This window comes from Camarhynchus parvulus, chromosome 22 (genome assembly GCF_901933205.1).
Source record: "Camarhynchus parvulus chromosome 22, STF_HiC, whole genome shotgun sequence".
In the NCBI taxonomy this organism is placed as follows: domain Eukaryota; kingdom Metazoa; phylum Chordata; class Aves; order Passeriformes; family Thraupidae; genus Camarhynchus; species Camarhynchus parvulus.
Genome location: NC_044592.1, coordinates 3481690 through 3498407, shown reverse-complemented (window position 1 = coordinate 3498407; position 16718 = coordinate 3481690). Strand labels below are relative to the sequence as shown.

General features: G+C 49.1%; 1 protein-coding gene across 1 annotated transcript in view; it reads left to right on the top strand.

The window, feature by feature from the left end:
• Positions 1 to 16718, top strand: part of LOC115912681 (netrin receptor UNC5D-like) — a 103292-nt gene that overhangs the window by 64877 nt on the left and 21697 nt on the right. Inside the window, 4 exon segments of the mRNA XM_030964337.1 lie at positions 3382 to 3562; positions 4531 to 4698; positions 5741 to 5905; positions 14986 to 15171. Coding sequence (XP_030820197.1) covers positions 3382 to 3562; positions 4531 to 4698; positions 5741 to 5905; positions 14986 to 15171 — 700 coding nt within the window.

Genomic DNA, 16718 nt, shown 5'->3' with positions numbered 1-16718 from the left:
CCCAGTTAATCCTGGTGCCCCAGAGCTGCAGGTCCTGATGTGATCAGCCCTCCTTGGAAACTGGGGACAGGGGGTTAATTCTGAGCAGATTGAATTTCAGAGGAAAAAAAACACCCAGATCTTTTTCTACAAACTTCCAGCATTTTATAGCAGGTTAAAAGTCTGGTTCCAGACCATCAGAATAATTCTTAAAAGGAAAAGTATTTTAATTCTGGTACAAGCAACTATGTGACCTCCATGGTGAGGGAAGTGAAATTCTGAGGAGTTTGGAGCTGTTCTTCAGACACTGCAGTCCAGACCCCATCATTCATCCCAGTGGGGAAATGTTTTAGGTTCTTGGCTGTTTTTATTTTCCCTGGTTGCTTTGTGAGTGTTTGTGAAACTGGGGAGGGGGGGTCAATTCTGAACAGATTGAATTTCAGAGGGAAAAAAACCACCCAGATCTTTTTCTACAAACTTCCAGCATTTTATAGCAGGTTAAAAGTCTGGTTCCAGATCATCAGAATAATTCTTAAAAGGAAAAGTATTTTAATTCTGGTACGAGCAACTCTGTGACCTCCATGGTGAGGGAAGTGAAATTCTGAGGAGTTTGGAGTTGCTCTTCAGACACTGCAGTCCAGACCCCATCATTCATCCCAGTGGGGAGATGTTTTAGGTTATTTGCTGTTTTTATTTTCCCTGGTTGCTTTGTGAGTGTTTGTGCGGGGGCTGAAGTTTCCCAAAGGTTACATCCCTGCCAGTGACAAACATCTTTTGTCATCACGACTCCTTTAAATGTATTTTTATCCCATAAATCCATCCCTTGGTTCTCCATCTTTGAAAGCCTCCATCTGCTGAGGCAGAGCAGGGGATGGCCTTGGATAAACCTGATTTTCTCAGGGAAAGGGGGGCTGGGATAAGGGGAGCACTGGCAGTGCAATCCTCCCTGACAAATCAGGGTTTGATCTCACGTCCCAACACTTTGGTGTTTATGTTCTGTCTGCTTAATGTTCTCCCTTTGCTGGCATCATCGTTCTTTGAAATGCACGGTTTAATGTAAATGTTTTAATGTTTTCTGCTCATCAAACCCCACATTCCCAGGCTCAGCACACACAGGATCAGCGTGTGCTCCCTCCGAGGGTGAGGCTGACAGGAATGGGGCCCTTGAACCCCTCTCACCACCCAGAAATCCCCTGGCCTGAGGAGAGTCAACATTTACAAACACACTTGTGAAATAATGAACTCGGGGAATGCTGGCTGTGTTTGTCATTTCTCTGCCCATTTCACTGCACATAAAGTGTGTTCAGCATCGAACTCCTGTCACTTGATTTATGCCCGTGTGGTTGCTCCATAATTTAAATTGAATTCCTAATTTCTTTGCTGAAGCCCCCTCGGATAATTACTGTTAAGGTTAACTGCAGAAGGGGAACTGAATAGTCAGTGGATTAGCTGGTTGTTCTTCGTGTCTTTAGACCACAGGGAAAGGGAACAAAATCCAGGGGATTTTGTCCAGGGAAGGGTTTGGCATGGCTGGAACTACCAGGGATTTTGTCCAGGGAAAGGTTTGGCATGGTTGGAACTCCCAAGGATGTTGTCCAGGGAGAGGTTTGGCATGGCTGGAAAAGATTTGGCATGGCTGGAACTCACTCTCAGGAATATTGCCCAAAGACAGGTTTGGCATGGCTGGAACACAATCCCAGAGATTTTGTCCAGGGGAAGGTCTGGCATGGCTGGAACTCCCAGGGATTTTGTCCAGGCAAAGGTTTGGCATGGCTGAAACTCACTCCCAGGGGTTTTATCCAGGGAAAGGTTTGGCTTGGCTGGAACTCCCGGGTATTTTGTCCAGGGAAAGTTTTGGCATGGCTGGAACTCACTCCCAGGGGTTTTGTCCAGGGAAAAGTCTGAAATGGCTGGAACTCGCTCCCGGGGGTTTTATCCAGGGAAAGGTCTGGCATGGCTGGAACTCCCAGGTATTTTGCCCAAGGAAAGGTTTGGAATGGATGGAACTCACTCCCAGGGATATTGTCCAGGGAGACGTTTGGCGTGGCTGGAAAAGGTTTGGCATGGCTGGAACTCACTCCCAGGTATTTTGTCCAGGCAAAGGTTTGGCATGGCTGGAACTCACTCCCAGGTATTTTGTCCAGGCAAAGGTTTGGCATGGCTGGATTTAGCGCAGCTGCTTGGTCCCAGGCTGTGCCCAGGCTCCTGCAGGCACAGGGGAAGTGTTCCCTGGCTGGGAGGGAGGGTTGGATACAGGAGGACAGAGAGATGGCAAAGGGATCACAGAGCTGGATTCTCCCCCATTTTTGGTGTGAAACGTGTGGTGCTGAACCTCACCCTCAGGCAACTCACATTTGCACAGATGTGTCAAATCACGATTTAACTCCACAGCCACCGTGTGGGATGAGGTGCCCCAGACCTGGAGCCTTTTCCAGGTGAGTTTGCAGCCCTTGGCTGGGATGTGCAGGGCTGGATCCATCCCAGCAAAACCGGGAGTGCTGCTGCGGAGGGGAATCTGCTGCCTGGCACCAAACGTAATTGGCTTTGATGGTCAGCGTTTGCAGATTTGTTTAGGAACTGGAAAATGTACAAATTGCAGCCCATCTGCGCAGAGCTGAGTGCTAATGAATGCCTGCAGCTACCACAGCCATAAGCTCATTACCACAAAGTTCCAAGTCCTTCCACAAGTTGCTAAACAAGGTTATTCATCTGAACAGAGTGGGGAAGGGAGTTTGACTGCAGGCCACAGCCAGAGCTCCTCCAGATCTAGAAAAGCTGTTAAAACAGCCCCCTGCTCTTTGGTCTTTTAATAGAATTCGTTGATTTTATTTCTATTTTTAATTTTGCTCTCCTGTGACAGCAGCTTGCCATGCCTTAACCATTTTCTGTTAATGTTTCGAGAGGAAAGGCGCCTTGCGGGCGATTCCTGGGCGTGCTCAGAGCCGTTGGGAGGTGAACTGGAGAAGATGGATTGGAACACATCGTACACAGCATTTCAGGGGGTTTATGGACCGTGGCAGCAAACACTAATGGCCTCTGTTCTCAGGGTGTTTGTGTCAGCTGGGAATATGTGATGATGACTCGGCTCTTCCTCTGTGTGCCGTGTCAGGCAATTTCATCTTCCTGTTTCTTCACAAAAAAAAGTGGGATTGATAATGCTTATTATCTGTTTTATAGAACTGGTAGTTGTCCAAGTGTTTGAACATCCAGTGCATGGTGCAGCAGGAGCAATATGTAAAAATATCTTTGGGAGAATTTCCTATTCTCTCTCTCGGCTGAGATTTTATTCCATGTTCCTTGGTGAAAAAGTTACCAGCCAAAGGAAGCATTTCCCCACCCAATTAACGAGGTCTTGAGGTGCCTTTGGCCTGCTCCATGTTTTCCTGTGCTCCTCCCTGCCAGGTGGAGTGGCTGAAGAACGAGGAGCCCATCGATTCCAACCTGGACGAGAACATCGACACCAGGGCCGACCACAACCTCATCATCCGCCAGGCGCGCCTCTCTGACTCGGGCAACTACACCTGCATGGCTGCCAACATCGTGGCCAAGAGGAGGAGCCTGTCAGCCACCGTGGTGGTCTATGGTCAGTGACAGGGCTGGGGGGCAGAGGTGGCTGTGCCCCGCTTTGATTCGCGCTGTTATCGCTGATTCGAACCTGGCACACGCGGGATCGCCCGGTTGTGGTGTCACACTTTAGTTAAATGGTTTGCTCTGTGTCACCCCTCTGAAATGTTTATTCCAAGCCTGTGATCATCCCCTGAAGCATCACGGATCTGTAATCCCATTGGCCCAAGGCTTATTCTGCGCCCACTTTGAATCTCCCTGTTAAGCTGTGAGGGGCACTTACTCATCTTCATCTTTTCTTTCTAACAAAAAAAAAGGGTGAATTGTGGTGTTACATTTTATTTAAATGGTATGCTCTGTCTCATCCCTCGAAAATGTTTATTCCAAGCCTGTGATCCTCCCCTGAAGTATCACGGGAGGATCTGTAATCCCATTGGCCCAAGGCTTATTCTGCGCCCACCTTGAATCTCCCTGTTAAGCTGTGCGAGGGAGATCAGAATCTCTCTTGGCCCTTTTCCCCCTAGGCTCTCCCTCTCTCCCCCTCCCTCCCTCTTCCCCCCTTCTCCCTCAGAAACCATGCTGCTCGCAGGGATGGGACCCCCAATAATTAGCACCCTCATCTAATTAGCACCCTCAGAATCCATGTGGAGTCTCCTTGCCTGCCTGCTGCTACCATCAGAGACTCCCCGGGGACCCTCCAAACGAACTGCTACACCCAGCCAAGCCCTTCCTGCTGGGATGGGTTTGGGTTTGGTTCTGGGGGGCTCTGGCACAGCCCCTCAGCCCCCTCACATGTTGGTGTTTTAATCAGCACCCTCAGAAGCCGTGTGGAGTCTCCTTGCCTGCCTGCTGCTACCAGTGAACATCCAAGCGAACTGCTACACCCAGCCAAGCCCTTTCCACTGGGATGGGTTTGGGATTGGTGTTGGGGGGCTCTGGTACAGCCCCCCAGCCCCTCAGCCCCCCTCCCACGTTGGTGTTTTGCAGTGAACGGGGGCTGGTCCTCGTGGACGGAGTGGTCCAGCTGCAACGCGCGCTGCGGCCGGGGCTGGCAGAAACGCTCGCGCACCTGCACCAACCCCGCGCCCCTCAACGGGGGAGCCTTCTGCGAGGGCATGTCTGTGCAGAAAATCACCTGCACCTCCCTCTGCCCCGGTGAGTCCCTGCCCAGGGAGGGCTACGGGGACCTCAGCTTTCGGTGGGAAACAGCAGCAGGGAATTGGGAAGGGAATGGGAAATGCGGCCGTATTTTGGCCCAGCCTGGTCTGGGTGTGGGTGTGGGTGCAATGCTAGGCACCTGTGGGCAGGCTGGATCTTACCCTGTGTTGGGAAAATTAATCCACAAACACCAGAGGTCTATGTCCAAAAAGGAGACAGAGGAGTCCTTTGACTTTATTCCAATAAAGGGAGAGGCCATGTGGCATTCCCTAGGGTCTCTCAGTTTTTTGGAGGATGCGGCTTCCCTTTTTATCCCAATTTCCAGCCACATTTCCCTTCTCTCTTTTCCCACTGGCTGAGGTACTTGAGAGGTTCAGAGTCCCCAGAACACCTGATCCCAAAGATTCCCCTCTAATGTATAACCTTCCCTTTTCATTTTTAATTCTTACTGAATTTAGGGGTTTTCCCCCATTGGCTGAGGTACTTGAGATATTCAGACTTCTGGAAACACCTGATCCTGAAGATTCCCCTCTAATGTATAACCCTCCCCTTTAATTTTTAATTCTTACAGAATTTAGGGGTTTTTCTTCCCCGTTAATGTCTAACTTCATTTATCAGCAAACCTAAAGTTTATTTGTAAAAGCAAATATATTTTCCCATTCATCAATCAGTGGAATCCTTCCCATTGTTTCTTTTGTCTCCCAGTGCTGGTTTTATCTACCAGCAGACCCACAGCTTGTTTGGAAAGACAAATCCACTATTCCTCTCACCTGGGACCCCCAAAACCCTGCCAAGACAGCTCAGGGCCCAGGGGGAGAAATCAGGGATGTGGGTGGGGGTCTGGGTTTGGCGCAGAGAGGAGGAGCTGATGTTAACAACACCAGAAAGAGAAACACAGAAACCCAAGCTGAGAACATCGTAACAAGCATTATTTATCTCGCGAAAGTTTGCTTAGGAGTGTGTTAGACATGGAATTATGGAGGGGAGAGATGAAACAAGCGCTGCTGCAGGAGCTGCTGACTGTGTTTGCCCCGGGCAGTGGACGGCAGCTGGGAGGTGTGGAGCGAGTGGTCGGTGTGCAGCCCCGAGTGCGAGCACCTGCGCGTGCGGGAGTGCGCCGCGCCCGCGCCCCGCAACGGCGGCAAGCACTGCGAGGGGCTGAGCCAGGAGTCCGAGAACTGCACCGAGGGGCTCTGCATCCAAGGTGAGCTGGGGATGGGCTTGGGGATGGCCTGAGGGGTGGGCTGAAAGCCAGGGAACCTGTGAGGTTGGGAATCCTGTGTCAGAGCTATTCCTGTGAAAAGGGATTAGAATAATTACCAATATTGCGTACGGGACGGGCCTGAGCTTGTCTGGCCCTTGGTGCTGAACCGAATAGTGGCAACTATGGTGTTTCACCCCACAGACACTTTGGGCTGGCTGGGTGTGTGGTGTTTCACCCCACAGACACTTTGGGCTGGCTGGGTGTGTGGTGTTTCACCCCACAGACACTTTGGGCTGGCTGGGTGCTGCTCTGGGCACTGCAGACAAGTCCAGGCCTGCAGGAGCTCTGGTGGTGCTGGGATGGAGCTTCCCCCCATACCAGGGGCTGCTCCTCAGGTTTCCCTCTGTGCAGAAGCTTTAAGGAGATGGTGAAGGAAAGGAGTCGGTTCTGATGCAGGGTTTGGATCCAGAGCTTTATTCTGGCCCACAGGCCTCTGAATGCAGCACCAGCTCCAACAGAACTCCCTGAGCCCGTGGCTGCTGCTCCTTTGAACCCCGGGGAGAGGGGCAGGGAAGGGGCCGGGAGCCACCAAGCAGGGACAGGAGGGGAGGGACAAAGGGACAAAGGACACCTGGATGGCCCAATGCCCCCCGGGGGTAGAGGGCATCCTTTGGATCTGCCAATTCTGGAATTCCAGAATGACAGACAGTGCTGGGAGGGGAAAGGAGAGGTGACTGACACTCCTGGGAGGGAATTATCAGGGGAGGGATCCGAGGTTGTGTAGTAAACCCTGAAATCACAACACAACAGACGTGGTTCTCTGGTTTCCCGGTTTTCCGTGCGGAGTTTGAAATCTTCCTGGTCTCTGGATTTGTGTCGCTCGTTCTCTGCCTGTGAATGATCAGGCGATGCTAAAATCCCAAATCCAGGGGGGTTTTGCGCCCCAACCTCCATAACCAAATGTGCTCCTCAGCCTTTCCTTGCAAGCAAATGGCAAAGCCCCCGGGAGAGCTGCGGGTGCAGGCGCCGGTCAAGGTCGGAGTTTTCTCCTTCTGCTGCCTTCAGCAGGAGCTAAACCAGGCAGAGCTGCAGCTCCCTGGGAAAGGGTTTGCCCTTCACCAGTGTGAAAAACGCCAATCACTTGTTTTTAAAGTTTTAAAAGTTTAATAGTAATAAAATGGTTATAAAAATAGTAATACAATTAGAGTAATAATAATTTGGACAATTTGAATAAGGACAATATGAGACAACAAATACAAAGAGTTACGGACAGTCTGGCTATTTTTTTCTGGGCAGCATTAGCCCGAAAAAGGACCCACGTTAACAAAGGATTAACCCTTAAAAACAACAGCCTGTTGCATATTCATACACCTCATACATGATGCATAAATTCCATTCAAACACAGGATTCTGTCTGGTCAGTGTCAGCTTCTTCCTCTGGATCCTGACAGCGCCTTCGAGGTGGGAAGGAGTTCGTTTCTCCTGATAAGAGGGCAATAAATTCTTTTTCTCTGAAAGATTCAGGTGTCCTGTGGCTGCTGTCTCGCTGCGAGTCCTTTCTTTAAAAAAAGTATCCTACATAGCATCGTTTCTATTTTAACATTTTTTTAAAACCTAAAACTATATTTAACACAGTACTTAAGAGAATTAATACAGCATCACTTTCTAACACAACACATATAATATTCATTTGAATATTTGCGAAAAGCCAATCATAAAATACATGCATTTTTCACAACCAGTGTCTGGGAAGCATCTGGCACTGGGAAGCTGCTGCTGTCCCTCCCCAAACACGGGGAGCTGGGCAGAGCAGCCCTGCAGCTGCGCACACGGGAGGAATTTGTGAGTTTATCCCTGCCCTGAGCCCGCTCCCGTCCCTGCGGAGGGGCTGTCACCTTGTCAGGTGGAACAGCAGCCCTGGGAGCCATCAGGAGTGCCAGGGCTGGGAGATGTAAATAAGGATGTGCCTGCTTTCTGTAATGCTGTGTTTAACCAGCCCTCTGTCCTTGTTTCTATGGTTCTGCATTGCCTTTTCTCTTATAAACAAAATGAACTCTCTTTTTTTTTTTTTTTGGCCTGGGATTTTAAGGCTTTCCCAGTGGCAGAGAGCATCCTGTGTATTTATTCAGGCTTCAGAGATACCTGAGCTGAGAGCTTCAATCAGATTTTGCTGGGGTTTGGAGGGAGGGAACACTCAGCACTCTGGCTGTGGATCCCAGCACTTAAAATTCCCAGGGCTACAGAACAGCTCCAAGGTGTCCAAGGACAGAAATGTAATTTAATTTTTTTTCCTTCCCTGTGTTTTAAGAAAGAATAACCAGAGAGGGTTTGGGAGCAGTGCCATTCACTCAGCTCTCAGGGACTGGGCTGATCCTGGGATGTTTCCTGGGGTGTCTCTCTGTGGCGGTGTTCACAGGGGTTCTTGGATGAGGGAAGAGACGAGGATCTGACTCCATGTTTCAGAAGGCTTGATTTATTATTTTATGATATATATTACATTAAAACAATACTAAAAGAATAGAAGAAAGGATTTCATCAGAAGGCTGGCTAAGAATAGAATAGGAAAGAATGATAACAAAGATTTGTGGCTCGGCTCTCTGTCTGAGCCAGCTGGGCTGTGATTGGCCATTAATTACAAACATCCAACATGGGCCAATCACAGATGCACCTGTTGCATTCCACAACAGCAGATAACCATTGTTTACATTTTGTTCCTGAGGCCTCTCAGCTTCTCAGGAGGAAAAATCCTAAAGAAAGGATTCTCCATAGAAGATGTCTGTGACAATGCAGAGTTTGCTTTGGCCCCAGACAGCCCCAGCACCTCACTGCTGTGCTGCATGTTTGTTCTCCCAGTGTTTATTCCCTCCCAGGATTCCCAGCTGGATGTTTTGCCAGCCTGGATTTCTCTCTTTCCTGCAGAGGTGAAAGCTTTCTCTTTGCTTAATAAAAGAGAAGGATTTTTTTGGGTTTTGGGGTTTTTTTGAGAGCTTTTTGTTTTACTTTTATCTGTTTGCTTTAAAGCTATTTCTCCTGACTTCAAAACCTATTGATTTCTTCTCCCAGTGCCCAAAACCAAAACAAACAAGTAGGGCCACAGGGACTGACCTGCAAACATGTTTTTACTAATGCACCCCCGATAATCACAGCACAATCACAAATCATTTTGTTTTCCATTTTCCCAGCAGCGCTGCTGCTGTTGCCAGGAGGCCCCTGGATGCAGGAATCTCCATTTCCATGGGAAATGCTTTTGCCTTTGCAGTTTGGTGCCAGCAGCAGGGAAGGGTTTGCTCCACTGCAGGCTCCAGTACTCACCCTCCTCTCTGGGTCTTTTTTCTGCCTCATTTTCCTGCAAAACCAACCTTGGGCAGGGAAATAAAAACCTCATCCAAACAAATGACAAAGCCAAAATCCAATGATCTTCTGGGTTATTTCTAAACTGAGCATCCTCACAAACATTAAAATGAAGAGAAGGAGCCTCGTAATCCACCTGAGTCTCCCAACTTTAGGGATTACTTTGGCAGGTTTTAGGTTATAAATGGTGACTCAAGTGCTTGGCATGAGGGAGGCAGATCGGGAGGCACATTTTTGAGAGCTGCAGTCCCACAGAAAAATGGGAAAAAATAGAAAAACCCCCCTTTTATCCCATATTTCCATCTGCTGGGGGCACATGGATGTGTGTGTTCATGTACACACAGAGAAGTGCCATTATTGGGGGTGTTTGGTACAAAAATGTGAATAAACCGGGCATTTTTATGGCTTGTAACTAATTTAAGTGCCCATCACCAGCCTTTCCATACATCAAACACACAAAAGAATCATTAATTCTGACCTGAGTCTCTTTGCCAATGATCCACTGCAAGGTATTGAACTTCCTTCTTGCTGAGGTGTAAATAAACAACAGCATCCAATAGAGCCAACAAATAACCTGAATTAACCAAGTGAGAAATTGCTGCAAAGGAACTTCCTGATAGGGATTTAAGGGGAAAAAAAAAAAGAAAGAAAAAAAGAGAAGATGAAGAGAAAAACATGGACAACATAAAATATTCATATTGTCAGCAAACGAGGAGAAAATGTTTCATTTATAGAGTGAGACAGAAGCAATATAGGAGATAGATATGCTCCATGTAAATTTATTAAGTGCAACTTCCTCCCTTTCTCTCCCTCTCAGATAAAAAACCTCCTCATGAATTAAAATCCCAAAGTTCTTTTTTTTTTCTATTGTAAATATGATTTTCCTCATCTCCTCTGCTGTTTGGGTTGTTTGTTTAGGAGCTGAGGAGGAGCCGAGGTTTTATGAGAGGCTTTAGCATCTGCAGGTTCAGTGAGCCAGGGGATCATCCTCAGCAATTCCTGTCTGACAGGGAGCCCTGGCTCAGGGCATGCTCAGCTCAGGATCAACCTCTGGAATTGGGAAAAAAGGGATTTCTGCAGGAGTTTGGGTTTCCTGGTGCAGTTCTGGTCCTGCTCAGCTCCCTCCTGTCTCACCTGGAGGGTGTTTCTGTGCCTGGCATCATCTCAGGGCTGCTCTGTCCTGCACCTGCAGCTCTGCCAACCCCACCAGGGCAGGAGAGCAGGGGGACAAGGGCCAGGAGGAGAGGGAACGGCCCTGAGCTGTGCCAGGGTTGGGACATCAGCAGGAATTTCCCCTGGAAAGGGCTGTAGGGAATTGCCAGGGTGGGACATCAGGAGGAATTTCCCTCTGGAAAGGGCCTCAAGCTGTGCCAGGGTAAGACATCAGGAGGAATTTCCCTCTGGAAAGGGCCTTAAGCTGTGCCAGGGTTGGATACCAGCAGGAATTTCCTCATGGAAAGGGCCTTCAGCAGTGCCAGGGTGAGACATCAGCAGGAATTTCCTCATGGAAAGGGCTGTAGGGCATTGCCAGGGTGGGACATCAGCAGGAATTTCTCCATGGAAAGGGCCTCAGGCTGAGCCAGGGTTGGGACCTCAGCAGGAATTTAACCCTGCTTCTGTCTGTCATGCTGAACGGACCTCGGCAGGCCAGAGAAAGAATTTTATAGATAAGAGACAATAAACAACCTTGAGAATGAAAATAGATGAGCTCTGACTCCTTCTTCTACCTCCAGGCTGGGAAATGAGACTTTAACGCATCTCGGGGTCACTGTGAGCCGCAGAAGTCCCAGCAGGGCAGCGACACAGAGCTCACGGAGCAGGAGCTGCTCCAGGATGCAAAATCAGAGCCAGGGATGAAGATGATTGAGGGACAGCCTGTTCCACTGAAGGATCTCTTCCCCAAGCCCCTGACTCATGATCCTTGTGCTTCCAGAGTGAGGAGAAGGACTTGGGGCTGCGGGAGGGATGGGAAGAACCTGGGAAGAAGCTCTGGGATCTCCTGCCCCTCTCCCAGCCCTCCCGTCCCTGCTGGAGCTGGGCCCTGCACAGCTCCTGCAAAGCTCTGCTTGGAAATGAGATAATTTAATCAATTACCTCTCCTAATGCACTAAACCAAATGTTTCACTTTCTGCTCCTGAACATCTTAAATTATCTTCAGGTGCTTTATGAAACTTAATCATAGTTAATAGAAACTTCATTACCATCAAATGCGCTTTCAATAAATGTTGTGTAACAGTGGCAGGAGGTGGAGTGAAAAATGGGCTGCAATTACCACAAACATGGATCCTGGAGCAGAAAGGGATAAAATTTGTGGTGCCTGCCAGGGTCCCTCCCACCCCTGGGCCAGGAGGATGCAGCTCATTAAGGAATAATTGGTGGACTATAAATGTTTGCTTTTCTGGTTTGTTTGGTTGCTTTCCACTTTGTTCCCTTCTGGGAAAAAACGTAAAGCAGAACCTCACCCTGCTCCCCCACATTCCCATGCCTTCCTCCTTCCCTTAATTTCTAATCTCCCGTGGAAGGAATTCTCCAAAAGAAAAGATCAGAAGGTAAAGAGGTAAAAATTAATGGAAAAAAAAAAAAAAAACAACAAACCAGTGGTTGTTTCTAAAGAAACACCAAAATCCCAAAAGAAATGCTCCTTTCTCATGGAGTTGTGTTCCATGGGAATAATTCCAGGAATACTGAGCCACTCTGGCTTTGCCCTTTGAGCATAAAGCTGTTTAAAACCCCACTAAACCCTGAGGAGGATCCTCTGAGCTCTGTTCCCCTGAGGTTTGTGAGGCTTTTCCTGGCAATGGGGCAGCTCTGGGAACACAGCAACCACCAGCTCATTCCAGGGAAGGACCCTCGGGAGATTTCAATCATCAAATTTATAGACCAGGCTCAATTTCAAGCCCTGGAGATATTTCAGAGTCAATGAAAAGAGAATTCTTCTCCTCAGAAAGATTTTGTTCGAGTCCAACCGCTCCCATTCTTTTGGATTTCGTGCCCTCCCTGTCATCTTTAACCCATGCACAACTGTGTAAAAATGGGAAAGGGGAATTGCCTGACATGGGAATGGATGGAGAAGGAGATGCTGAAGCACCTGAGGGGATTTAGAGGCAGAAATGGCAATTACAGTGAGGGGGGGGCAGGAGATGAGCTCTGGGATCCTCCCCCATTGCTGTCCTGGGGCTGGAAGCTTTTCCTGCCAGGTTATTTCTGCATCTCTCAGATTTGATCATTTATCATCCCAGCAGGGCAGGAGGGATAATTCCCATTTTCAGCACTTTCCTTTTTTAAAGCTGTGATACAAAGGGAAGAGTTAGAGATGCTTTGTGGTGCAAAACCCAGGAGCTCTCTCTGGGAAGGGAAACACCCCAATTGTTCCTGGAGATCCATCCCCTCCTTCCTCCTGCCTCATTCATTGCTCTAATTACCCACAGAAATTAACTCAACAATAGCAATTCATAATTAATTCCCTGTAACAACAAAGCAACTTGGGAATAGGAAATTGGAAGAAATAGAAATGTAATTATTGCCTGTACTTCCCTTTCTGCACCTGGTGCTGGGGAACAAAACTGGGCGGGGGGAGAGGAGTTTTGGACTGGGCTTTGTGTGGTTTTGGTCCCATCTGAGACGTTTCCAGTTTGCCTTTGTGACCCCTTTTTCTTTGCTTTTTCTGTCTGGCCTGTCCCCTTCTTACATTGTCAGCCAGTTTCTCACTCTCTGCAAACCCTAAAATTCTCTTCACAGCATTTTTAAGGGGGGATCTCATGGGAAAAAAAAAAAAAGGGGAAAAAAGGGTTTCAGGGAAATAAAACAACAAATGCTTCTCTTTTAGTGATTGACTTGGTGGAACTGTGTGGCAATGGAATTGTTCTAGGAAGTTGAATTTTGTAACCTTACAAGTTTGTTCAGCGTGGTTTCCTGACCTGCCACAGAAGGTGGATTCCTCCCCAAAGCTGATATTTCCATGCAAATTTGGTGATTTTTCTTTTTCCTTCCCAGCAAGTTGTGAACGTGTTAAAAGCAGAACCATTTTTTATTCGCAGATTATCGAAAATACAGCAGAAATTATGCAGCAGTATTTTCTTGCTAAGTAGGAAAATACTCTTGCAGGAATATTTTCTTTCAGTATTTCTTCTGGTTAAGTGGTTCTGGTAAAACTGATACCCAAACATCTCTTTTGGGTGCTGGAATCTCGTGGTTGGGGCTGACTGGGGCCAGTAGGAGAGTGGGGATGAGAGGGATGTTTTCTGCCAAGGATGTTTGAACCAAACCTTTGATTTTACTTTGGATTGCAGTGCCCAGCTGAAATTCAGGGTTTAGGGACTGGGGGTCCTGGTGCTGCCATTTCCCTTCTGGAAGCCCTTTCCCAGGACACCCAGCTGGGGCTGGTGGCACTTTTCAGACACTTCTTTTTTGTCGGGAAGTGCTGAGCCAAGGAAATGCTGCCCAGAGGTGCTTGTTCCTTTCATCTCAACACTCTGAAGTTTCACGTTCGTTTTCAAAACTCAGCTAAAATGAAATTATCTGACTTTCAGCAGAAAAGCACAACAGAAGCCTCCTCCCAAGCAGTAATTAAGTAATTTCTGTAATTGGCTGTTTATTAAACGCTGGTTTTAACTTTCCACCCTATTTCTGTGCAGTGCAGTTCATTCCCTGACATGGAGCACTCTGGATTTCCCAGTTAGTTTTTGTTGCCCTCGTTGGCCATGAAAAAATCCAATTTCTGTTCCTGGGGCTCTGGAGGAGCCCCCAGCAGGACCCAGACCCTGCCCAGGGTGGGCTCTGAGCTCCCTCCTCCCACCCTGGAGCTGGGAATTCAGGGAACCCCCCAAGGACCCTCCTAGGGGACGTGCCAAGGGATTTAATTCCATGGTGCACAAATCCCAGCAGATCGAGGACAGCAGGACGGGATATTCTAGTTATGGAATATTGCAGGATTCATTTGGGGTCATTCTGTCACAGCAGTCAATTCCTTCTCCCCAAACCCAAACAGGCTCTCCAGTTTGGGGATGGCTCACCCCAAACCCCACCAGGCTCTCCAGCTTGGGGTGATCCATCCCCAAACCCAAACAGGCTCTCCAGGTTGGGATGAGCCATCCCTGAGCCCAAATAAGCTCTCCAGTTTGGGGTGCTCCATCGGGAATTCTGCTCACTCTCTCAGCCCTTGTTGTCCAGTGCTGCCCCTGCTCGTGCGCCCAGCTCCACCTTGGTTCTCCATGTGCCGCCATGTTCCCCTATCCCCTCGTGTCCCTGTGTCCCTGACACAGCTCTTGTCCCCCCACATCTCCCATGTCCCCACATCCCCCTACAACCCCTTGTGTCCCCATGTCCTGTGTCCCCTGTCCGTGATGCAGCTCTTGTCCCCCACATCCCCCATGTCCCTGTCCCTGACACAGCTCATGTCCCCCACATCCCCATGTCCCCCATGTCCCCACATCCCCCATCTGCCCCACAATCCCCATGTCCCCCTGTGTCCCCCATATCCCCCACATCCCCGTGTCCCCCATGTCCCCATGTCCCGTGTCCCCGTGTCCCTGACACAACTCTTGTCCCCCACATCCCCCATGTCCCCCTGTGTCCCCCTGTGTCCCCCTGTGTCCCCCATGTCCCCATGTCCTGTGTCCCCTGCCCCTGATGCAGTTCTTGTCCCCCACATTCCCCATGTCCCCCACATGCTGTCACATCTCCCATGTCCCCTGTCCCTGTCCCTGTCGCTGACCGCTCTCTCTCCGCAGACGTGGAGCGCGGTGCGGACGTGGCGCTGTACTCGGGGCTGGCGGCAGCGGTGCTGGCGGTGGCCGTGCTGGCGCTGGGGGTGACCCTGTACCGGCGCAGTCAGAGTGAGTACGGCGTGGATGTCATTGATTCCTCTGCACTCACGGGAGGCTTCCAGACTTTTAATTTTAAAACAGTCAGACAAGGTTAGTGCGGCGATTTCCTTTCTTCTCTGCAGAGCTCCCGCTGCTCGGGCTCGCCTGCGTTTGGGGAGGGGGTTTGATGGAGTCAGGGCATCACCAAGGCTCTGCATCGTGTGGCAGATGCCAAACACATCCCCCCTCTCTCCTGAGAGCGAGATAAAGCAGTTTAGCTGCAGTGGTACCCAGTGGAAAACGGCCCTGTTAACTTCTGATCCACTCTGGTGCTGCGGAAGGAGGATGGGATCACACGGGTGCGGGAGCTGGGATGAGTGGGGACAGGCACCTAGAATTGTCCCACAGACACAGGATCCTCCTTGGCCATGCTCCAGATGCTCTAGAAATGCTGCCCAGCATCCAAAATCCCCAGCTCCTCCACTGATTTAGGAAAAGTTCAAATTAAAGCCAAGCAACAAAATCAGAGCAGCTCCCACGGCTCAGGCTCGCCTGCGTTCAGGGAGGGGGTTTGGGGCAGCCAGGGACAGGGACAGGGATCTGGAATTGGCTCTGCTCTGTCCCACAAACCCAGGATCCTCCTCGGCCACGCTCCAGATGCTTTGGAAATGCTGTCCAGCATCCAAAATCCCCATGCCCCTTCCAAAATCCCCAGCTCCTCCACTGATTTAGGAAAACTCAAATTAAAGCCAAGCAACCAAATCAGAGCAAGCTCGGGCAGCACAGCTGGAGCTCCTCCTGTTCTCAGTTACAGAGTTTTCCTTCACTCCAATAAAAGGAATTATTCTTTTCCTGCTAATCCAAGACCCCCAGCTGGAAGTGTTTTGTAACCTGCTGTAACACAGGCACTGAGGGAAATCAATTTGTGTAAAACTGGACCCCTAAAGCTCTAGAAAACACCACCAGTGCCATAAAATATGGACAAAACCTTTGCTAAAAGCAGTGCTCGGGTTTCCAGGAATGTTATTCCCTCAGAACAGGAAGGTGGGGAGGGAGAGGGGATGGAAGCAGGATGTTTATTGATTCTGTGCTGCCGTTCTACCTCAGACCTGCCTGATTGTGGGTGGGTGGGAGCGTGGGCAGGCTGTGAAAGTGTCCCCATGTCTCTGTTCTCTCTTCAGAAAAGGGAAATATGTTGCAGAGTTTGTTTGGGGGGGTTTTGTGGGGTTGTTTTTACAGTTTCTTTATTTCCTGGAGACGTTCCTCACCAAGCATGACTTGCAAGAAATTGGCAAAAGGGCTTGGCAGACAAGGACGTTTGAAGGAAGTTCATTCATCCATTTCTAAATCCAAACCTTTAATTAGGGCTGTGTAAATCTCAATGACTGTCTCAAACAGGAACATTTTCCTTTGAGTCTTGTTTTCAGTCTGGGGAATTGTTTGCTTGGCTTAATGCTTAAAACCTTTCATTCTGGAGGCTCTGAAAATACCCAACTAAACAACCAAAGAAAAAGACCCCACCATAAAACCAAGCAGCCAGAGGACTCAGGCCCTAAATCCATGCACTCCTCACTTTTTTCAGAGCGTTTTCTGAGGTAAAACACCTCAAAATGAGTAACTGTGATGTCTTTCCCTGTATCACTCCTGTCCCACCTCCC